The sequence below is a fragment of the Zonotrichia albicollis genome, chromosome 10 (genome assembly GCF_047830755.1).
Source record: "Zonotrichia albicollis isolate bZonAlb1 chromosome 10, bZonAlb1.hap1, whole genome shotgun sequence".
NCBI classification, from domain to species: Eukaryota; Metazoa; Chordata; class Aves; order Passeriformes; family Passerellidae; genus Zonotrichia; species Zonotrichia albicollis.
Window position 1 is genome coordinate 14,354,482 of NC_133828.1, and position 23,648 is coordinate 14,378,129.

A 23,648-nucleotide genomic window follows, 5' to 3' on the forward strand; every position below is an offset into this window, starting at 1 on the left:
TGGGCAGTGTTGGCTTTTCCAGAGCTTGCTTTATCAAGTGCCCAGAAGATGGTGCCATGGTGTTGGTTTTGGCTACAGAAATGCTGAGATCTTGAGGTTTCCTTTGGGTTTAAATTAAATCAAGTAATTTTATATGCTCTGATCAGAAGCTAGAATTTTAAGAAATGGAATTTTTACAATAATTGCAGAGGTAATGTGTATTTTTGCTGAAGGAAGCAGCTGGATTTGATACACATGGATGAAACAGTTCTTTATGTCCTTACAAACAGAACCAGTTTTTTAGGGAAGCTGTGACTTTGCTCAATCCCTGTTCAGGAAGAGATGCAGTCAAGTCCTCATAGAACTTGAAGACCTCAACAATGGAGATGCACCAAAAGTGCAATAGGTTTTATTGTAATCATGAAACCACAGTCTATGAATATGAAAAATCTCCTAAAATTGTGTTCCAGTGGGCTGCTACAGAACGTGTGATGGGTTTGGGGTTTGGATTGCTCTCCTTCAGCCTTTAAGGCCCTGACCACCTCCAAGTGAGGCAGCTTCTTGCTTGTGATACAAGGGGTTAATTTGCAGCATGACATCAGCTGGCCTTTCACTGAGAGGCAGTGTCAGATTTGCTGACTGATGTGCTTTCTGGAAGTGCTTCCCTGCTAAACTGGCTCTGATTAATAAAATATATGAAGGCAAAGAAAAATTAGTCCTCCCTAGCTGAGTTGATTTTTTTTGTACTTTTGACTAATTTACATGTGCAAGACCTTAAAGACCTGGTTTTTTCAGGTTGTTATGCTTGCAATTTAAGCCTTCAGGCACAGAACTGGTGTAAACTGGGAACTTTGTAGTTGCTTTGGGCACAAGGCTTTGTTTAAACCAATCATCTTTGGTGAGGGACAGAGTGCTACAAGTGTACAGTTGAATGACTTTTAGGATGGATAGGTTGGATTTCTGGTGGATTTTCAGGCTAAGCTTTCCCACAGTTGTGGAAGGCCCAAGAGGCATTAGTCCAGAATGCTGGAATTTTTGAATTGAAAATACTTAAAAATTCAAATCAATACTTCGAATTGAAAATACTTAAAAAATTATGAAAATAGTTAAAACCCTCCCATCTTCCTCTTGCCCTGTATAGGTTAATAAGGAATATAAAGGTGATGGCTCACTTAGCATTCAGTGCCTAGCTGGGCTGCCTGGTGTCTGGATGAGCCTGCCCTCCTTCCTTGCTTGATCCTTGGGAGCCAAGTCCTGTCTTTCCTTGCCATTTTGCCCCTTGGCTGGCAGTCCCTGGGCCAGCACAACTCTGGGATGCTGCTGCTGCAGATTCCTCTTTTGGGAATGATCACTCAGGGAATTGTTTTATTCCATGCTCTTCCTTGGAATTGGAGCACACTATGTTTGGGGCAGTCAGTACAGACCAATTAGTTTGCACAGCCCTGATTTTCAACTCCTCCACCAAGTTTGCAGCAAGCATTCCTGCTTTTTAAGCCCACTGGATGTTTATGGACTCCTCTAGTGCACAGGATCTTTTCCCACACTTTGAGTAAGGCAAAAGGCTCTTGCTGTTTCACCCACAGTGCAGCAATCATGGATCAGTGGCTGCAGAGATTGATTAAAGTTAGTTAGGAAGAGTGAAATCAAGCCAGAGGCTTGCAGAGTTGTCCTACTTATTTGATACTCTCCTAATATTAAGAAATCAAGTCTTTTAATCTCACATATTAAAGCCCGAGGCATTACTAAATTAATCAGATTATTTACTTATTTGATTTTCCTGTTAAGAAGCAGCACAGCTGATGTATCTGTTGAGAAAAGGAGAGGGAGAGGTGTATGCAGCCCACCATTTCCTGATAAAATGCATGCACTCAAGCTCAACTTTCTACCACATCCCAGTTATGGTTAGGAAAGCATATTCACCGTAAAAAAGAAGTAACTTAAGAGATAATGGAATACCAGCAGTTTAAGTCTATTTCAAATCTGTTGAGCAAAGCTGAAGCAGTGAACAAAAGTCATCGTTGCACATTATTCTTTATCCTTTTACTTTTAATGGTCTGATTTGAATTTTGAATGCTTTGGCTAAGCAGCACTGCTGCAGGACTCAGTAGGACTTCTTCTGTCTCTTTTATTTAAATAAATCTGAACTAAATTTTTCAGGGTAAATATTCTAAGATTTCTCCTTCTGAAACTCTATTTTTTTATATACCTGATTCATTCCAACTGAAATATCTACTGTATTCTAGAAGTCCTCCTCCCTTTTCCTTCTTTCCCAGGCAGCAGGAAACGGGCATTCACCATAAATTGTAGAGCAGTGAGTTATTAATGATCTCTGTGGGTTTTTCACAGGTGGTTGTTGTTCCCTTGGCTCAGAGCCTTTTCCTTGCTGTCATTTTCATAGCCTTCACCACAGGTGGCTCCTTGACTCTCCTAGAACTGGAGCAGGGGTGGAATGGGCAGTGGTCTCACAAGCTGGGTCGTGCTTGAGACTGTCCTCTCCTGCGTGTCCTGAAGGCACTACAGAACCTGGCACAAACAAAGCAGAGATTTATTGAGGAGGCTTTTTTTTACAGTTAGGGCTACACAGATTGTAGCAATCGTCATAATGAATTTAGTATAATATGGAATAGAGAGAAAAGGGCAAGTATTTAATCAAATAGCATTGAGTCCCAAAGGAAGGATAAAATCAGTGAGATAGAAGTTGCAGCTTGATTTTTAAAGATTTATCACCCAATTTTATTCACTTTATTTCAGACAGATTAAATCTTAAAACCCAGCTACCACCATGCAAATATCAACAGGATTAAGCATAGAATCTTTGGAGACAAGTATTTAATCAGGTAATTTAGCTAACCAGCGAGAACCTTTTCTTCTGAAACATGGCTTTCACCTCCCTTATTTGCACGGTAGATCACTTGGGTTCAGTTTGGCCTGCATGGATAATTTCCAGTATTTCAGGATGTGAAAAAAAGATGAGAATGCTTGCAGAGTTCTGCTGTGGGCTGAGGATACTGGACATCTGTATTTTAAAGAAGTTCCTGCAGTGGTCCTATATGTAAAAATCACCCCTCTGTGTTTGTGTCTCCTGTTAAGTGAGGTGTTGATCTCAACTGTTCCCAGAATTCACTGGTTTGGATGAGGGAAGAGATGAGGATCTGACTCCATGTTTCAGAAGGCTGATTTATTATTTTATTATATATATTATATTAAAATTATATTAAAACTACACTAAAAGAATAGAAGAAAGGATTTCATCAGAAGGATAGCTAAGAATAGAAAAAGAAAGGATGATAACAAAATCTTCTGTCTCGGATAGAGAGTCTGAGCCAGCTGACTGTGATTGGCCATTAATTAAAAACAACTAACATGGGCCAATCACAGATCCACCTGTTGCATTCCACAGCAGCAGATAACCATTGTTTATATTTTGTTCCTGAGGCCTCTCAGCTTCTCAGGAGGAAAAATCCCAAGGAAAGGATTTTCCATAAAAATGTCTGCAATACTGCTTCTCTTTCTCTTTATCCCCATATTCAGCCCTGGATTACCAACCTGCCCTTTTCTGAAGGAACTTGCTCCTTTGGGTTGTTTTGCTGCTTTTTTGGTTTCGTTTTGTTTTGTCCCTCACTTTTCAGCTTCTGGTATTCCTTTTTTTATTACAGGTGTTAATGTGGCATTATCAGATGTATTGTTAATTGTTGAGCCTTTGAAGAGTAGCCAGGGGCTGCTCAGTGCCTCCAGTGCACCTGGGAGGCTGCCATGGACAGCTTTGACCTGGTCTCAAATCAATCACACACTGGAGGCTTGCATCAGACCGTGGTTTTGGAAGTGATGTAGCAGATCCTGTGTTGAGAATATTCCCGAAATAGAAGCATTCCTCCCTGCAGCTGAAAGGTCCCTCTTGACTTGTCAGCCTGGCTTTGCTGTAGTTAACTGCTAGAACATGCTACCAGGTCATGTTTCTCCTGGTGTAGGACATGTTTTTGTATCATAGGTCAGTCTAAAATGGTGTTCTACACTGTGGGACCTGTTTTGAGATGTTTACAATGAGCAAAATTAATCCTCTTGGTGCACAGGAATGCTGATTTTGGTTTTTGTCTCTCCCCCCTCCCTTTCCAACAAGGCCCAGCTGTCTCTGAGCACTCCTGCCTGCCTTGGCACCCTGCTGTTATTTTAGGAAAGTTGACGCAGATTTGTTGTTTTCACTTATTTTTTTAATGAACATTGAAGATATTTTGCCTCCTAGGCAACACACTTTTCCCCCAACCCCATTTTTAGCTCTCCCAACAGTATTAGGGAACACTACTTAGAAGTACAGAAGGGAAAAACTGGAGAGCAGCTTGATGAGTGCTGCTCTCTCGTTTGAGAGCAGACAAATAATTCCATATGGGATGGATGTGATATGACAGCATAAAGAGCAAATGTAATTTCACCTTGCATTATTATTTATTAGATTTATAACAAAACTGCAGTTACAGGGTAGCCTTGCTCATTCAAATATGCTGAGACAGGATCAGTTTGCACACAAGTGAAAGTTAATAGTATTGCAGTGAAGCTGCTGCTAGCACAAAAATGCATTCATTAGAGACAGTGGTGAGGTTTTACTTTGAAATAATGAATCTGTGGCTTAAAAGCATGTACATTAAATTCCAAATGTGGTGGCAGTGGCCCCAGAACTGCAGAGGTGGCAACAGAATTTCAGCACAGTGACATTCCTTCAGTCTCTTCAAGTCACTTCTGTTAAGGAAGCTCTGTCTACAGATGGATGTCTCATCTATTGTTTCTGCTTGTGCTGATAAATAGAGCTGGAGAAATACCAGACCCTTTTCTAGCCTTACCAAAAACCACTAAAGCCTCTAAATATCTCTGTGCTGGTGTCACAGTTAGCAGAAAGGTGAAATAGCAACAGACCAGTTGAAAGCTGACATGAATTAGTTTCTCTTCCCTGGTTCTCTTCTAATGTGTCCACCTGTTTTTCAAGAATTGAGAGGCTGCAATGTTAGAAAATGCAGCAGCAAAGAAAAACCCTTATTTTCTGGAAATACCAATTTCCTTTTTCCCCTTGAATCTAATCTTACATCTTAGTCAATAGATAGCAAGAATGGAGGGTGGAGAGAACCATGAAGAAGGATCTTGGAGAGGATCAGCCTGCCTGCCCTTTAATCTGCATGGATTCTGTTTCAATTACAATAATTTCATCTACAGAAGTGAAAATTGCTCTGATGAAATACAACAGTGCTCTCTGACAAGTGGCTTTTGGGAAGACACTCATTCACACAGGGGCATGACTACAGCAAAGAAAGAGAAATCCTTGCTTGTCCACTTCACTTCAAAAGGGCTGCAGGGGAAGGTGATGATATGCTCTGGTGTTTGGTGGTTTGTTTATTGTTTTTTTTTTCTATTGAGAAATTGCACCTTAAGAATGTTTTCACTTAGAAATCAAGATAGCAGGAATCTAAAAGGTTTTGTTCCTGCCCAAAGTGTGTGTTGGGAAGGAACACCAGCGTGGAGGAAGAGTGAGTAGACTGGAGCTGGTCCATAATTGTAAGTATAAGTTAATGATCAAATGTGCTCTTAGGGAAACTCATTTTCTTGAGAGCTTACATTTAAAAAGAGATATTAACACGAGTGTGGTAATCAGACACTGCAATATCCATGGTAGAATGACAATGTTCCAGAGATCTGACAAACCCAGCATTTGTTATTTACCTATCCAAAAAACTTTGCTTTGGAAAAGCAGTGCTGAGTGCCAGCCAGAAGGATATTCATTACAAATTCAATGCAACATGCAGTCAGCTTCAGCACAGAGCCGACTGTGGCTCCACTTATAAGGTAGAAAGTATATTAATTGGTCCATAATTCAAGCTGAAATAAGGAAAAGAGAGAGATAAGATGAGCTGTCAAGGGAAGTAGCTACATTCACTGGTGAATTTTGGGGAGTGAGTTGAGGGAAGGGAGCACTTGCCCTTGAGAACTGCACAAGATCATTTGTAAAGTCATTAGTATTATGAATTATTTTGACTGTTATTGTTATTAATTATTTGTACTGAAGTAGCACTTGGAGAAAAGAGTTATGCTAAAAATCCTCCTGACTTCTGCTAAAGCACACAATAAAAAGGCAATCTCTCCCCTGAAGAGCTTTCAGTCTTAATGCCACTCTATATTCACAGTGATCATCATTTCATCTGGTATTTCCATCCTCTTTTATTCTGGTACACAGCACCTGAACTTCTTTCTCAGAGCTGTGCTGGTGTTTGGCAAATCTGAAATTCATCCATCTTCACTTTTATGTCTGCCTAGTGTTTGGGCTCCCTCTCCTCAGTGGTTCTTCTTCTCACAGTTAACATTCCCATTCTCTTATTTCCTTCACTCATTTTCTGCAATTGCTTGTATTGTCTAGGTCTCCATTTTTAAAACTTTGTCACAATTCTCTCATATTTTCCATGGAAGCTTTTTTGTCTGACATTTTCCCTCTTGGTTCTCCCTTAGGGAGATCTGTGAAAAAACAACTCCTGCCATCATCTGTCCAAAGGTGAGTGAATTGTTCTTTTTCTGGCAAATTGTTCTATCCCTCTTTGGTGCCTTGTCAAGGATGATCTAGAACAGAGACTAGGCAGAGTTAAAGAATAAAGTAGGGATTTATTAAAAGGCCTCAGTGGATGCACCTTGGGCAGCACAAGAGCCCAGCCAGGGCTGCACCCAAGATGAACCCAAATGGTCACAAAATGGACAACTGGTCATGGGGTCTCTCCCTTATAGAAGTTCTGGTCCATTTGCATATTGGAGTTAATTGTCCAATTATAGCTTTAGGTTATGAAGTCCCATTCTTCTTGTTTTTCTCTCTTCATTCCACATTGTTTATGCTCTTGGGCCTGAGATTTGGGTCATTTGTCCTTGGTCCCCAGCTAGAGAAGGAATTGTTTTGTCTCCCTGCTCTGTGAAGAGAGCTCACCATCCCCTAATATGGAGCTCAGAACTACACACTAAAGCAGCACAGAATCTGAAACATATAAAAGCTAAAACCTGAGGCATCATCTTCACTTCCCATATCCAGCAAGAATCTGCCAACAGGAAAAGGTCATGTGGAGAAAGCCCACCTTTTAATAGAGAAGGTGATTGCATTGCCAGCAGGCCGGGGGAAGTGATCCTGCCCCTCTGCTCACCATTTCTGGGGGGCCTGGATCTGGAGAGGCTTCAGTACAAGACAACTACACAGAATTTACTTGGGATAAAACCTGGATATTTTACACTTTTATAAATAATAAGCATTGGGGGCTGCCTGGCAAAATCCCAATGTTGTCTATTGGATCATTGTAAAGAAAAAGAAATTTGGCAAAAGGACCAAGTCAGCTGTCAGCAGCTTGTCCCTGAGCTCTGCTGTTAATTGTGGTGCCTCACTGCAGTTTGTTTGCAATAATTCCAGCTGTACTGCCAGGGTAGCCTTTAAACAGAATTGCTGTTGTTTTCACAACTGTTATTGTTCAAGAACTGCATTTTTCAATTAGGGAGAATATATGAGATACATCATCTGTAACAATCTCTTTTAATGATAACAACAGATACAATAATTAGTCCAGTGTATGAAATTAAAGATATTTAAATAATTATAGTGTAATCAAGTCAAAATTACTGATGTCTTTATTTGAGGCTAGATTATGGGGAAAACACCACAGGAAAATAAGTGCTTTGTAATCTAAAAGGCACCAGTATTTGATAGCACATTTGCATATATAGCATCAAGTAAGTTTGGTTTATGCCTTCCAAAGATTTAAAATATAAATAACAGTCATTAGGCCAGGTTTGACAGCAAATCCTTTGTGGTTCAGTTTACTGGCACATCCCTGCTTGTTTGGTATGGTGGATTTGCAGCATAAAGGTGAATTTAATGGTGCTCAACAGGGTGGCTCAGAAACATCTGCATTCTAAATGCCTGTTTATTGGACTTTTTGGAAAAAAAATCAGTTCTTATCTGATACTGCACATACTCTTTAATCAAAGATAAATAAACAAAAAGACCAGAGAGTGCAGAGACATCAGTTCAAGGGAAAAACATTAATTTTTTCATTATGTGGGAAAAAAACCCAGCAACACCCCCCTACAAAGCAAGCAAACAAAACCAAACCAAATCCATCATAAGCAAAAATTTTAACAAAACTTAGACCAACCCAAAATTCTCAGCTACCCACTCACTCCATCTCCTTTTCAGACTTGGAAGAAAACAACCTCTTGTGTAATTCTTTACCTTGAACAGCAGGTGCTGACTCACCAAGCCAGAGAAGGGCACAGTTCAGGGATCTGGCAGAATTACAGCTGGTGGGTTTCAGGCACTGCCTGTGTCAAGGGGGAGCTGGAAATAGCTGTTTGTTTGTGCGTGTGAAAAGGATGCTGAGGAAGTATTTTTATCATTTGCCTTTACTGCAGGAGCTTATAAAGGCTATGTTTATATTTTATTTTCTCTTGGGATGTAATTCCCCAAAGAAATGTGAAATATTAGTGGCAAAACCTCAGTTTTGGAGCTGGGTTCTGAATTTTGGAGAAGGTGCTGATACCTCTGGTTGGAAAGTTGAACACTGAGCCTGTGCTGGTGGTGCACATGAGGGGCTGCATTTAAAGATGCATTTAAAATGAAAACTTCTTTCCAACTTGCCTCTACAAACAGCAACACTTGACCCTCAAGGAGATATCAGGCATCTCATGATTTATTGTAGACTAAAATTCATTCTTTTACCTGACAGAAAAACATTGGCAAGTGCAAAGGGACCGATTCAGAGGGAACTGACTCCATTAACTGCAATTTTTCATCCCTTTTCCACATCAGCAGCGAATTTACCTTTTTCTCTGGGTTTGACATCAAGTATCTTTAGTATCCTGAAGGTCACAAGTGTTTCTCCAGCCTCACAGGTGCAATAACCAACGAGAAGAATAATCTATGCAGGATTTTCTTTCCATTACATGGGTGATACTGGGAAAACATGAGACTTTACTTCCAATGTGGTTAATTTAATGCACAATTAATTTTGTATTTAGTACTAAAAAATAATTTCAGGACAGAACAAATACTAGTTTTACAGTAAAGACAATGAAAAAAATCAGGAAAGCAATTTCAGGAATTGAGATGAGGTTTTAAAACAGGATATTTCTGTGTTTGGGCAACTGAGTTTGTTTTACATGAAGATCTCTCTGATGGACAGCCCCCATGCCACCTCTAATCCTTTGGAAGCAAGAGAAATAACTAGATTTCTCATACAGAGACATTCTTCAGCTTTTACAAGATGCAAACATGCTTCCAGAAAGCTCTGAATTGCTAAGAGGTAAATTGATGAAATTTATCCCATATGCCCCTTTCAGCAGGTTAGGAAATGAATCCCCTGGTTTTGGTGTATCACACAGAATTGTTTGAGACCTGACCTTTTAATGAGTTTTATCAATAGAGTTGAATAATTTCTACTCATAATTTATTTACTTCACTGTTTTGCTTAATTTGATTTGTGAATCTATTAATTCTTTTTCCTCTTGCTTTAAACTCATGGTTTTTATATTCAGTTTTTCAAATGCTTCAGTAGTAACTTCTGTCATCCTTGACATTTCTGTGTCACCATAATATGAACTGCTGCAGTGGGAAACTTAATCCTCTAATCTGTCTAGCTCAGATGCATTGTTCATATAGGGACATTTTCTAATTCAGTGTATTTATTAACATTTCTGAACACTCTGTTGGTGCTGGCATCTGCAATAGGAGCAGTTTCATGAGTGGAAACTGTGGTCAAAGAGGGGTCTGATGTCTGGTTCCAGTGGCTGGAATGGCAATGCTGGCCCCTATGACTGCAGGATTCATCTCTCTGGTGTAAGATGCACATAAATGTACAAATAGGTAGATATGTGTGTGTGTATCCAGGCTGCATATTTGTCAACTCTTCTATTGGAAGGCAGAGCTGAATATTCACCCAAACTTTGCTAAGCTTTCCTAGGAATTGTAAAAATCATTTGTGATAGTGGTTCAAGAAAACAAACCATTCTGGCAGCTGTGGGCTTTAGACGAGTGTTCAGTTTTCTGTAGAAACAATTTTTTTCTGTGATTTTTTTCCCAGAATCTCAGGTTTAGGGGATGTAGCATTTCTGACCACTCTTATAATTTAATTAATTTATTTCTCATTTGTTTAGTCTCAAAACCAAGTTGGTTGTGACAAATAATTTGGCTACTGTTGAAGTTGTAAAACTGGTCTGGATGAGTTTGCAGGGTAACTGATCTGCCACTTTCATCTGAATGCTGGAAATACACAGCAAAGTGTGAATATAAATATATATAAACACTCTCATAAACTTTTTCTTGTTCCTAATAATATTAAAAATAAACATTAAATTATTATTATTTAACTTAATACAAATAATATCTGGATCTGCAGGTGCTTTTAATCAAGTCAAAACAAACTGCTTCAATAAAACAGAAAATAAACTGTTTTAACAAACTGCAAAAATCACAGGATGGGGTGAAAGATCATTAATGATGTGATGTAGTTTCTACAGTTCAGCTGGAGATGAATGGCAAATAGCATCAAGATGTTTGGAAAGGGGATTGAATAGTACATAGGAAATATGTACTCATACCCTCATGAAACTAGGATTCGTCTTGCTTATGAGTATTCAATGCTGGAAGCATGATAGAAAAGTGCCTCTACTCCTGGTGTAACAAAAGTACTTTCACTCTCTCTTTCCCCTTAAAAAAAAAAAAAACAACCAAAAAACAAACAAACCAAAAATCCCCAAAAAACCAACCCCCCCCCCCAAAAAAAGACCACCCCCCCCCCAAAAAAAAACAAGGAAAAAAAGGTTTTGCACACAGTCTCCCAAGAAACAGGACCAAAACATCTCAAGCTGCAAAGCAAGAAGGTCCTCAACACTAATAACTATTACCAAATGCTCTGTAATCTGAAAACTAAAAACAAGAGCAAATATTATTTCTATTTATATGTCTGTATATGCTATGTTATAAAAACATGCTCAAAGGTTTAATTTTTTCTTTTTGTTTCAGAAATACTAATTAATGATTATGTTTCATTGTCAAGATAATATAAACTGATTGGGGAAAAAAGATAAGTTTACAACATGCAATTGTTCTGAATAATGGAAATTTATTTTTCTCAAGAGTTGGCACATTAATTGGGAAGCCCTTTGATGTTTTTTGGAGAAACAAATCAGTGCTAGTTGGTTTCATCCTTTATTGACAACGGCATTTTGGATGTGGCAGTGTCTGGAAAGCTGTTTTCAGCTGAAGTTGTTGGCATAGTCACAGATTGATGCTATTGTGAAGAAAAAATGATTTCATTTTAAGGCTACTGAAAGCTGCAATGAAATCACAGAAGAAATATCTGCTCGTGTTGCAACTTAACATGCTAAAGACCCACAAGGAGATTGCTGCAAAAGGGTATATTTTGACTATCTTGGAAATAAAATGTTTCTGTTTCACTGCTATCAGGTTCTTTTTTCCCCCAGTAACTTTAAGACATCTGTTTTGTACCATTGAGTCAAATTATTCTTTGTCACTCCCATGACTTCTTTCTTCAGATTGCCCCTAAATTTGCTGCTCACTTTACCCACCTTTGGTTTTTTCCTGTATCTCTGTGCTATTCCTTCCAAATGCTGAAGAGTAACAATATAAACTTTCCACATTGATATTTGTTACCATCTCTGGCATATTTCTTACTTAAACTTTCTTGGAAAGCTGTACATCAATGCCCCTAAAAATCATTGTTTGAGGGTCCTGTGGCACCTGTAAGAACCAGAGATATGTGACTATACATGTATGCATCTTCAATTTCCTCATGTTTTGGGTAGCTCTGTGCAAAATGAAAATCCAAAAACTACTGAAGGTACTCAGAGAGATTTTGGCAAGTCTGTTGGTGTTCTGATATTTCCTGGTAGCAAGCAGACATTTCCTTTTGCAAATTAACACTAAATATAGATGAGGTGTGAAATTCACTGGACCTGAGCACTCTGCACTTGTCCATTACATTCATCATTTCTGTTCTCACTGACCCTTACTAGGGAGTTACTGAGCCCAGTGTCATAATTTGCAGCAAATAGCCCTTATTAAATGAGAAATTGCTTGTGAGAATGACAAATTCATCTAGTGATATCTTTCACAAGATCAAATCTAATAAAAGGTCAGCTGGTACAATTTCTTATGTAAATGAGTTTTCCAGATTGTTTCTCTTTCTACTTGTGCTATTGCCTAGGCTGTCATCAGACTTCAAAGAAATTCATTATTCTCCCAGCTCTTGACTTTAAATGAAATGCTTGCTGAACCTAATTGATGCTGCAAAATGTCTCTTTGCAGGGCAAAGAGAATTGTGCAAGAGTAATTCAGTCTATTGAGCTACTCACAGCGATTGTGTGTTTGACTGTGCCCTACTGACATTGTGGTTTTTTCTTGAAAAATATTGGAAATCATTTTCACTGATGAAACTGATGGGGAATAATGAGTCAATCACATGAGAGAGAGTGGATTCAGTAAGCTCAATGCAAACTATTGTGAAAAGTTTTAAAAATCTCTTTGTCCACAAAATGTCTGGAGGTTTTTTTTTTCCCTTCTCCTCAAGGTTATTCTGAAAGTAAATATTTGAGGCTGGCATGCAATCTTGACTATTCTGAGAGCCAGTGAAGAAAGAAACAAAAATATCTACAAGCAAGAAAGAGGAATGAGTAAGGGAAGGTGAAGGCAGGTGCAGTGGGTTGTGTGGATTCCAGGTAAGCTGGTGTAGGGTTTTTACATCTGCTCCTGTAAAATGGCAGCTTTGGGTCTGAGAGACCCTGATGGGTCTTTTGGATAAAATGGGGAAACAGAATCATTGCCAGCTTCTTTCTCCTTCACCCTGGCAATCCACAGGAACAAAGACTTTGTACCAGTCAGCAACAATTCCTGCAATGGAATTAAAATGCAATGCACAGTCCTCTGACCATCCTGTGGAGGTTTTAATTTTGGCTAATGCTGAAGAGTGCCCTGGTAGAATTTGATCCCATCAGTGCCATATTGAGCTCCACTAGTTACAGTGCCCATCTTCTGAGGCCTTGTTCTTGTTTCCATTCTAAATCCTGCTTTGCATGAATGAATGCCTCTCATTTATTTTGGTTAAAATTTGCCTGTCTGGTCTTGGTCTATGAACAACTCACACTCCAATGCTCTTCAGCGGTTTGGTTCATTCAGAGCATAAATCTGAGTACATTTTAGTTATTTTTTTCTTGAATTAGTAGAGCATAAATTGCTCATAGTCCAGCTATTGATTTGGAATGTCAGCTAATTATACCTTGGTCCTTATTATACTAGTGATTGAGAAAGCTAATGGACTACATTCCTGTCTTGGTTTGGCAGCATGTAAAGGCTAAGCATTGAATGTCAACTATGGTTTTAGAGTGAGATTCCTTGATAACAATGGTTTTTATAAAACAATACTTACAATGTTTTTCATTTAAGAAGATGTAGGAGGGAAGACGAGTTCTGTTATCAAAAATACTTCCAGCACAGATTCAGACCCCACACTGAAGTTCAAACGAAGTCTATCGGTAACCCCAATGTCTTAGGTACTTTAATTCTGAAATAGATCCATTCAAGACAATTTTGGGATTTCTCTACTGGAACCAAAGTCTTCTCATCACTCAAAGCTCACCCACCTTTGGCCTCAGCCTGATTTTACGTATATATATATGTGTGTGTGTGTGTGTGTATTTCTATCAAACCATCAAAGTTTTCTATCTGCTGAGAAGCTGTAAAAGACAATGCATAAGGAGAATGTAAAATGGGTAAAGATTAAGTCCCACAGCAGCTGAGTTTGAAAGACAGATTTGTCTGCTTTTGACATTGCAAAAGTCTCTCCTCCACAATAATCTCTCAAGTACTTTATTTAATGCTGACTCTGAGAGTCCACTGGTACAAATAGGGTGAATATCTTGGTTAAAGTGACAGTGGGCAAGTCCTGCTCCACATGTGGGCTCTTTACAGTGCATAGAGCAGTGGGGGAGGTTGGCTGGGGGCTGTACTTGCCTCAAAAATGCTTAATTATACAAGAAATATTGAACAAGTCCAAAAAGTTTCTATCCTCAAATTGACAAAAAAAATCCAAACCAAACCAAAAACCAACTAACAAACCAACCAAAAAACTCACCCAAAAACCCCCAAGCAAACAAAAAAAAAAACTACACCAAAACCAACAAAACCCCCAATACTTGTTGTCCTGAAGCAGTGCCTAAATGCATTTAGAATTTCCATCCTGACTTCTGGCTGGGAAGAATGCATTTGAAACATGTCATTCCTTATCAGAAAGTTCTTGTGAGGACTTGATTTGTGGTAAAGAGAAGTGAGAATCTTTTTCTTCTCTAACTGGGCACATTTTGTTGTGGTATTTTAAATAAATGCCATTGTGAAAGGAATGCCATCATTAGAGTGGTTATAAGGACCTTTGGTCAAAACAATACCCGGCAATTACACTATATGGGATTTGGTTATCAACTGCCAGCAGTTTTGACAGCACCCAGTAGTTCATGCTGAATTCCTCTTTGTGATAAAACTAATCCAAATTATCCTCTTGTACCAGACTGAAGGTTTCCCGAGACACTTGCCCCATCATGGACTGTAAAGAACCTTACTAAAATGTCTACATTCATATATATGCTAAAACACAGGGATTTTAGTAGACCAGCAAGGATTTTTAAAATAGTTAAAATAAATTATGTTCCTGAGGTCTAACTCATTCCTTATTTTTTGAGGAGCTGTAGCTGTACTCATCAGCAGAGATTAGGAACAGGCCTGCCCTCCATAGGCCACAGCTGTGTCCAATAAGAAGAGTGCTACAAGAGTGGGTTAGCTGGATGAGAAGAGAGTTGGAGTTGGTTGCTTGTGCTGAGAAGAGACTTGGAGTTTGTTGGCTGTGCTGTGAAGGAGTCAGTGCTGCGAGGGGCTGTCCATGAGAAATCACCCAGAAGGTATGGGAGCTTCACAATAAGATGAAAACAGTGGGTGAGCCCGACGTGATCCCATGGTGATTCAGGTAGAGAACTGTAGAGAGAGCCTAAAAATCCAGATGAATCATAGCCAAGCAGACCTGAGAGCCTAGAAACCTGGACAGTGTATGAGACACCACCCCCAAGAAGAAGAGTGCTGGATATGAGGAGCGGACACTGTACGCTTTGCTTATTTGGTGCATTGGAGCAAGCCCTGTGGCCCCTGCCAAGGTATGGCCGCAGCCCAGAGGGGACCCAGGACGGTGCCAGGTTCCCCCTGAAGGGCAGGGTGTGCAGCAGGACACAGGAGTGGCATGATGGAAGTGGGAAATGGCCTGGCCACAGCAGCAGCAGCAGCCGGTGCCTCAGCAATGGCATGGCCCCCGAGAAGTACGGGAGGAGCTTTGCTAAGTTGCTGCTCCATGAGCACTGGAACAAAAGCAGCATGGAGCTCTGAGAGGCAGAGTCAGAGCTGCACAGACAATATGTAAGAGAAGCCCTCTAGAATTGTGTAGTGGCCATGTGCACAGTAACCCGAAGTGATTGGGGATTGGGCTGTAGGGCGAGGTGCAGCTGGAGACGGAGCCCAGCGCAGCACTGAGAGCAGCAGGGGAGGCTGCCTGGTCCAGACCTGACAGATTTCAACACCTGGAGCACAGGTGAGCCACTGGGGACACAATGGGAAATAACATACCAAGTGAAGAATAGATTGTTTCATCTACATGGAAAAGAGATCAGGGCAAGAGAGGCCTGCAGTGACCAACTAATACAACAAAGAACTGTAAAAAGAAGAAGAGAATTATTAAACCAGCAGTGGGAGCGGGGGACAGAGTAGCTCTATCATTCAGTATGGTGTATTTGTTTGCTGATGAAATATGTGCATTTTGTTTGTGAATTGCAGCCATTAATCTTTGGTTAGGCATAAGTGAAAAAGTTTATATTCCATAAGTTTATATTCCATGAGTTGATATTTATAAAGACTGTTCAGAGCAGGCAGTGGGGTGGGGGTGTCCCCAGGGCACGTGGAGGTGTGTCCTGGGGCTCTCTGTAACACAGTGCACCGTGGTCACCGTGGGATGGAACAGGACAGAGTGTGCAAGGGTGACCCTTTGTGACACGTCGTGCTGTAGGTGCTGGTGACGCCACGGCCACGCCACAGTGCTCGGAGCACGCTGTGGAACAGAGCAGTGCTCTGAGGAGTCCCCACATCCCCACACAGCCACGTTGTTCCTCGCTTTTCCAGGTGTTCTCTGTGGAGGTCACCTTGAGGCCACACTGGGGGTCTCGGTGACCCAGAGCCTTCCCAAGGTTTCTCCGCTGCAGGTGCCCTGAAGAGCAGTGTGTCAGACTTGCTGACCAGAGCCTTTACAAAATGTTTCTTGTCACTGTGCCAGGAGGCCTTCAGGCCAGGCTGCAAGACTTAGTGTCCTGCAGCTGTTCTAAGCCTTCCCTATAGTAGCTCTCTTCAAGGCACAGCTGCAGCCCTCGCTGCCCTGCAGCTTTCCCAAGGCCTCTGTCCTGCAACTTGCCCTTAATCCCGACATAGACATGGCAGAGAGACCTCCCACCCCACCCAAGAAGGTGGAGAATTGCCCTTGTGGTGCTGCACTCCAGCGACGTGCTGACTTGGAGCAGCTGCAGCTGCTGCAGAAGAGTGAGTGAAAGAGCTGGGCCACAGGGCTGGCCTGCAGCCAGCTCCACCCTGCCCCATCCCGTCCCTTCCCTGTGGACATGCCCATGGATAGGGCAGAAGAGGGGCTGGGGCTGGACCCCCTGGTAGCCTGGGGCATCCTGGGGCTGTCCCTGCCTGGGGAGACTGCAGGGCTGGGCTGTGCTCTCTGGCCTCTCCTGCAGCTCTTCAGCTCTGGCATTCCTTGCTCTTTGCCAGATGCAGCCAAGGACCCAGCACAAGGGCTGGATCCTGCCCGTAGCTGCTGGCACTCTGTAAGCCAGGTACTGAGAGCCATCCCCTCCTTCTGAGCCGAGCATCAGCACTGCAGCACTGCATGGATCATGCCTCTCTTCCCTGTTTCTTCTTTTGCAGAAGCTCACAAACTTCACTTGGTGTCGAGAGATGATCAGCATGTTCACCAAGGGTGCAGCAGAGGCTGGCCCCACAGCCCCTCAGAGCATACCTCCTGCTCCCAGCCTGGATCAGTTTGGGGAGAGAGTTGTCTCCACTCCCAATCAAGTAAGCAGCCCGTGGCCAGGGCTGGGTGTCCCCAGCAGTGCTGTGGCGCCTCAAGCCTTTGAGGCCCAGTGTGGTGGCAAGGGAAGCACTCTCAGGGGAAGCTGGGCAGGTTGCTGCTCTGGCAGCTCTGCAAGTCTCCCTGTGCCTCGTGCAGGTGCCAGGCTTTGTTAGGAACATGCACCAGAGGCTGGCGTCCAACGAGCCTCCAGACGACTGGCTGTTCATGGACATCCTGCGGCTGACCGAGGAACAGCCCACTGATGTGGCAGTGACCCTGCTGCGGTGCGCCCCAACATGTGACAGGTACAGGGCCCACCTGCCTTGGGGACTCAGGCCTAGCCCGGTACAGCCAGTGCAACAGGCTCTGCTGGACAGGCAGAGAGATGCAGGAGCCACTGGAGCCTCCATTTCCCAGCGCTGGCTTGTCAGCCCACAAGCCTCCTGATGTGCTCCCTGCCTACCCCTCAGGGCACTGTGGCTCTGCCATCTGGGCCCTTGTGGCTGCCCAGGCCACAGTGCCCTGGCTGAGACCCCCGTGACACCCAGCTCTGGTCCTGCAGAGCTGCTGCAATCATGTGGAAGACCATTGCCTCATCAGGAACGTCAACGGAAAAGGTGCTGCCCACACTGCTGTGTGTGATGGACGGCTGGCCCATGCAGAAAATGTACACAGCTGATGGGGACAACAAGGATGTCTTTGCCCTGGCTGTGAGTTTCCATAGCTGGCCTTTGCTTGTACGCAGGTTGCTGCTCCAGTGCCTCTCCATCCTCTCCCCCACTGCAACGTATCTGCCTGCCTCAGGCACTGGGCTGACACCTGGCTTGGGGGCAGGGTTCAGGGGCACCAGGCCGGCTGCTCCCCCTGTGTCTCCCCTGGCCTCTTCCTTGTATGCTCAGGCCTTGCCACTCCATGTTGAGTGCTGTCTCTGGATGGTTTATCCTTTGCAGGCAACCAGGGTGATTTGGGAGATTCTCCGCCTGCCCTGGTGCCCAGAGCCATTTGTGGAATATTCCCCCCATCTCCTTGTGGCTCTGCTGTACCAAGTTTACGCCAGTACAGAGCAGATGTCAGAAGAAGTAAATACTTTCTGGAAGAAATGTCAGGAGGAAAAGGGCATTACTGCCAACCCCAACAGGTGCTCCGTGCCAGTCCTCCTGTCACTCCCACGTCCCCAGGGCTGCAGGCTGGGGTCCCAGCATAACCTGCGCTTTGCTCTGCACACAGCTTTGTAGTGAGCACTGTGAAGTCGTTCCTGTACCACCTGCAATGTGTGAATTTACTGATGGCTCTGGAACGGAAGTGTGCCTGGGACACGCTGCTGCGTGCTGAAACCCACCACTATGCAATGGGTCTGCTGGCCAGGTGAGACCTCGTTCTGCCCACCGCCCCTCTCCTTTGTGCCCGCATGGCCCCGCGCAGTCCCCGCGGTCATGGGCGCAGGGCCTTGTCCCCAAGGGAGGGATGAGCGGACTGGAAAAGGCCGGCACAGGAGGGGGCCCGGGAACAGCCGCCTCCCAAAGCGCCCCCGGGCTGCTCGGGAGCAGACCGGAGCTCTGTGAGTCGGCCCTGGGACAGGTTTGCCCACCTGGCCCCGGAGCACCGGTGCCTTTTTCTCCCTTCCAGGGAGATGCGCCGTGTCTGCCAACCTTTCTGCTCCTGCGTCGCACTCCGCCTGCTCTGCCGGCTCAGCCGGGAGGAGCCAAGCTGGGAAATGGCCTCCCTGGCGTTCCTGGTGGAGGTGAGCGCCACGGCCAGCGCTGCCTGGCTGAGCTGCCTCCCAGCCCTCTGCCCTCTCGGAGCCACAGCTGCCTGGGACGCTGCCCGTGCCCTGTGCTGCTGCCTGGGCTGGGCCCTGTGCACTTCTGAGCTCCTGCCAGCTGGGCACCTCTGTGCCTGCTCTGTGCCTTTCAGGTCCTGGATTGCCTGGATTTGAATGAATGGGGTAACAACATCCTGGAGATCTTGACCAAGCACCTGCTGAGCGAGTCCATGGAGATGCGACGCCTGGCCCTCAGAGGCCTCGTGATGCTCAGCAAAGACCCCTCAATGGTGAGAAGGGGGCAGCAGCTGAAGCTGTGCTGGCAGCGTGGGGCTGGGGCAAGCAGCCCCTTGGGCTTGGCTGGGCTTTGGCAGCTGTGGCAGCTGTTCCCAGCTCTCCAGGGTTGCTGTTCAGCTGCCTGCTTTGGGACAGCCATTGGCCTCTATAGACTCCATGGTAGGCGGGTGGGGTTGCGCTGCTGGAGCAGCGCTGGTGGTGAAGCTTTTAATGGATTCACAGCACAGCCTTGTGTTCCACATAGGCCAAAAAAATGTGCAGCCTGTCTGAACCCCTCATGGATTTCCTGAGGAATGAAGACATAGAGGTGGTCAAGATGAGTCTGTCTGTGTTCACAAATATACTCGTGAACAAGGATATCCTAACATCCTGCCCCACAGCCCCCAAACTGGCTGCCGCGCTCCGGCCCCTCTTTGACAGTGTAAGGCTCTGTGCCCCCAGCCATGGCCCCTGGCTGCTGCCCACAAGTGGGGTGCCCTGTGGCCTGTTGGGCCTGTGCACAGGGGGGCCTGGAGAATCCAGTGCTGAGCTTTTTCCTTTCCAACAGGACAACAATCAAGTGCAGTGGCTCTCCATTGGCCTCTACAAAGATGTGATGGAATCAGTAGTGGAAAGGGGAAAACCGGCCCTGAAGCCTCTTGTGAGCGAGAGCCTGCTTCCTCTCTTCTTCCATTGCTACGACGAGAACCGGCGTGTGGCACAGGTGAGGCCTCCTGGGTGTCCCCTTGGGAGGGGCTCAGCTGTCTGCCCAGCCCCTGGCACCTGACGGGCTCCAGCCTCCTCCCAGCCCTGGCACAGAGATGCGGCTCCTGTGCCCTGGGCCGCGGTGCCATCTCTGGCTCTCTGCTGCCCTGCAGACCTCTCGGGAAACGCTGCTCTCTGCAGTAAAGTTCCTGAAGAGAAGGGATCTCAGACAGCTGCTCAAGTTGGATGACCCGTGGAGCTTCGCCGAGCACGTGGTAAGGACAGGCTGGAATCCCCAGGCCAATGCCTGGAGAAGCCGCCTGCCCAGGGCGCGCAGTCTGTGGGGCTGGCAGCTGTGGCCCCTGCCCAGTGCCGTGGGCAGGGCCACCAGCCTGCGCCCCACACGCCGCTCCCTTCCCTGGGCCGTGCGGGCTCTTCTCCCGGACCCCTCTGGCCCCCAGGCCGGTGCCGACCAGCCGGGCCTCAGGGCTCGGTGGGCAGGGGGGGCCGTAGGGAGCGCCCGGCCCGGGGGCAGGGCCCGCATCAACCCTTTCCCTCCGTGCCCTGCCGCTCTCTGCAGCTGGCAGAGGACAGGAGCCGAGCGGCCGAGCACCTGCGCCAGGCCCTGCCCTATCTGCAGAGCCCACAGGAGCCCGTGCGGGAGGCGGCCGTCAGATCCATTGGTGAGCCACCAAGCCGGCTCTCGCTCCCTCCCGTCCCCGTGGCCTCGGGGTCCGGGCCAGGGGCCGTGACGGGCTCTGTGTTCCTAGGGACCGCCGGGATGCTCATGAGAGGACAGCGGGAGGAGCTGCAGCTCATCTGTGAGGGTGAGTGAGGCCGGCGGGGTGTCTGTCTGTCTGTCCGTGGGAGCTGCCAGGGGAAGCTGCACGGGGTTGTCTGTCTGTCTGTCTGTCCGTGGGAGCTGCCAGGGGAAGCTGCACGGGGTTGTCTGTCTGTCTGTCTGTCCGTGGGAGCTGCCAGGGGAAGCTGCACGGGGTTGTCTGTCTGTCTGTCTGTCTGTCCGTGGGAGCTGCCAGGGGAAGCTGCACGGGGTTGTCTGTCTGTCTGTCTGTCCGTGGGAGCTGCCAGGGGAAGCTGCACGGGGTTGTCTGTCTGTCTGTCTGTCTGTCCGTGGGAGCTGCCAGGGGAAGCTGCACGGGGTTGTCTGTCTGTCTGTCTGTCTGTCCGTGGGAGCTGCCAGGGGAAGCTGCACGGGGTTGTCTGTCTGTCTGTCTGTCTGTCCGTGGGAGCTGCCAGGGGAAGCTGCACGGGGTTGTCTGTCTGTCTGTCTGTCTGTCCGTCCGTGGGAGCTGCCAGGGGAAGCTGCACGGGGTTGTCTGTCTGTCTGTCTGTCCGTGGGAGCTGCCAGGGGAAGCTGCACGGGGTTGTCTGTCTGTCTGTCTGTCTGTCCGTGGGAGCTGCCAGGGGAAGCTGCACGGGGTTGTCTGTCTGTCTGTCTGTCCGTGGGAGCTGCCAGGGGAAGCTGCACGGGGTTGTCTGTCTGTCTGTCTGTCTGTCCGTGGGAGCTGCCAGGGGAAGCTGCACGGGGTTGTCTGTCTGTCTGTCTGTCTGTCCGTGGGAGCTGCCAGGGGAAGCTGCACGGGGTTGTCTGTCTGTCTGTCTGTCTGTCCGTGGGAGCTGCCAGGGGAAGCTGCACGGGGTTGTCTGTCTGTCTGTCTGTCTGTCCGTCCGTGGGAGCTGCCAGGGGAAGCTGCATGGGGTGTCTGTCTGTCTGTCCGTGGGAGCTGCCAGGGGAAGCTGCACGGGGTGTCTATCTGTCTGTGGGAGCTGCCAGGGGAAGCTGCACGGGGTGTCTGTCTGTCTGTCTGTCCGTGGGAGCTGCCAGGGGAAGCTGCAATCCCTGCCCCGGCTGCGGCGGCTCCGCTCTTTGTGCGCACGAGGGGCAGCGTTGGGAGAGCACGGAGCCTTTTCAGAGATGTCATTTGTGGCCAGCACCCTCCAGCTGATCCTTGTTGTGTCCTGCTTCCTCCAGGCCGTGGCAAGAGCTGAGTGGGCCGGTCCTTTCAGGGGCTTTCCTCACTCTGGCCATGGCTCTGTTTCTTTCAGCCCTTCAAGCCCTTAACACAGATGAGAGCCCCTCCAACACAAACCTGATTGTTCAAGTCATGTTGGATGAAAGAGCTACATCACTAAGTTCATCTTCTGCATCGAAACAACCAGGACAGCAGCAGATGCCATGCAGGAGGAAACAAGCTGGAGATCAGAGGGGAGAAGCTGGAGCTCCAGGCCCAGCTAATGCTGGGCAAGTCTGAGCTCACCTTCCCTCTTTACTGGTCCTGCTGCCCTCAGAACCTGCCTGTTCCCTTCTCCCAAGCTTTGCCATTAATAAACATTTCAGCTTCTTCACCTCATTGGTATCTTTGTGGAGCTGAAGTGGATCAAAACCTGAGCCCTGGAGCACACAGGCCCCGTCCTGCCGTTCTTTTCTGTGCTGCGTTCTGTGCAGAGAAGCAAAGCACATCAGGCTGGAAAGGTCCCTGCCCTGGAGGTCTGGTTTCACACCACTGTGAAAGATCTAAGGGTCTTGCTGAGCACACTGAAGGTCAGCAGTAGAACACAGAGCCTGGATTTTAGAAGAGTCAACTTCAGTATTTCCCGAATCCAGCCATGAGGGATTCCGTGACAAGCATCCACTGGGGGCAAAGGAGCTTGGAATGCTGGAAGTTAATTCAAGAACAGGTTCCTTGGAAGCACAGCAGTGGTCCTTCCCTAGAAAAGGGAGAGGAAGAGGGCAGAAGCAGAGATGCCCCTGATTTCCAGTGAGCTTTGGGTGTACTAAAAAGGAAGCAAATGAAGAAGCAGTACAGGGGTGTGGAGGGATAGAATTTAAGGAAATAGTGCAGAAGGTACTCTCAAACCTGGGGAGTTGCAGCTGTACTCATCAGCAAAGATTAGGAACAGGCCTGCCCTTCATAGGCCACAGCTGTGTCCAATAAGAAGCGTGCTACAAAAGAGTGGATTAGCTGGGTGAGCAGAGAGTTGGAGTTTGTTGGCTGTGCTGTGAAGGAGAAGGAGTCGGTGCTGCTAGGAGCTGCCCATGAGAAATCACCCAGAAGGTATGGGAGCTTAATGATAAAATGGCTGCAGTACTTCAGCTCAGACCTTTGCTGCATCCACTTGGAAACTGGGATTTTTGCCCCACCTTACAGCTGTGTACCTTGGAAACCCCTCATGGCATTGAAATTGTCCTAACTGAATTAATTGTAATAATGGTGAAATTAAACTCTCTGAAATACAGCAAGGAGATCAGCTGGCTCGGAAAGCATGGCAATTTTGGAGCACTTCATCCTTTTGATAGCACTGCTTGGTTGCTCTCCTTCAGAGCTGACACTCAGGTGTCTGTTCTGCTTTGGTTTGTAATACATCATCTGAAGGAAGGTGTGCCAAAGAGCTCCTCCTGATATAGAGATCAAAGCCAGGACCTATCAAATGTGCTGATGAAAACACCTCAGTTCAGTACAGAAAAGAAAAAATGTCTCAGCCAATGATAATTTTCATGTAGAATGCAAAGCAAGGTGGTTGATGCATCTACAGCATAAATTAATGCATTTTATCAACTGGGCTGACCTCAGGAACATTAAAAGAAATGCATTGTGCTGCTGCAATGAGTTTTGAGCAGTCCTTTCAAAGAGTTTTCGTTTGTGATCCTCCTTAGAATATGAGATGTTCATTTTGCTCAGTTACATTTAACATGGCAAATAAGTGAAGGCATTCAATTCTAAAGTGAACTT

General features: G+C 45.9%; 1 protein-coding gene across 1 annotated transcript; it reads left to right on the plus strand.

Moving 5' to 3' along the window:
* Positions 1 to 17,005: 17,005 nt before the first annotated feature.
* LOC141730523 (maestro heat-like repeat-containing protein family member 6) lies at positions 17,006 to 22,169 on the plus strand. Its single transcript, XM_074548952.1, has 13 exons — positions 17,006 to 17,155; positions 17,310 to 17,458; positions 17,716 to 17,863; positions 18,104 to 18,291; positions 18,381 to 18,518; positions 18,780 to 18,894; positions 19,068 to 19,205; positions 19,457 to 19,633; positions 19,760 to 19,915; positions 20,070 to 20,171; positions 20,477 to 20,579; positions 20,667 to 20,723; positions 21,964 to 22,169. Exons 1-13 carry the CDS (start codon positions 17,039 to 17,041, stop codon positions 22,167 to 22,169), a joined length of 1,794 nt encoding a protein of 597 aa, XP_074405053.1. The 5' UTR covers positions 17,006 to 17,038.
* Positions 22,170 to 23,648: the final 1,479 nt, after the last annotated feature.

Coding starts and splice junctions, on each gene's coding strand:
- LOC141730523 (XM_074548952.1), top strand. CDS start 17,039: ATGATCAGCATGTTCACCAAGGGTGCAGCAGAGGCTGGCCCCACAGCC. Junction 18,292..18,380: donor ATTACTGCCAACCCCAACAG/GTGCTCCGTGCC, acceptor CTCTGCACACAG/CTTTGTAGTGAGCACTGTGA. Junction 18,519..18,779: donor GCAATGGGTCTGCTGGCCAG/GTGAGACCTCGT, acceptor TCTCCCTTCCAG/GGAGATGCGCCGTGTCTGCC.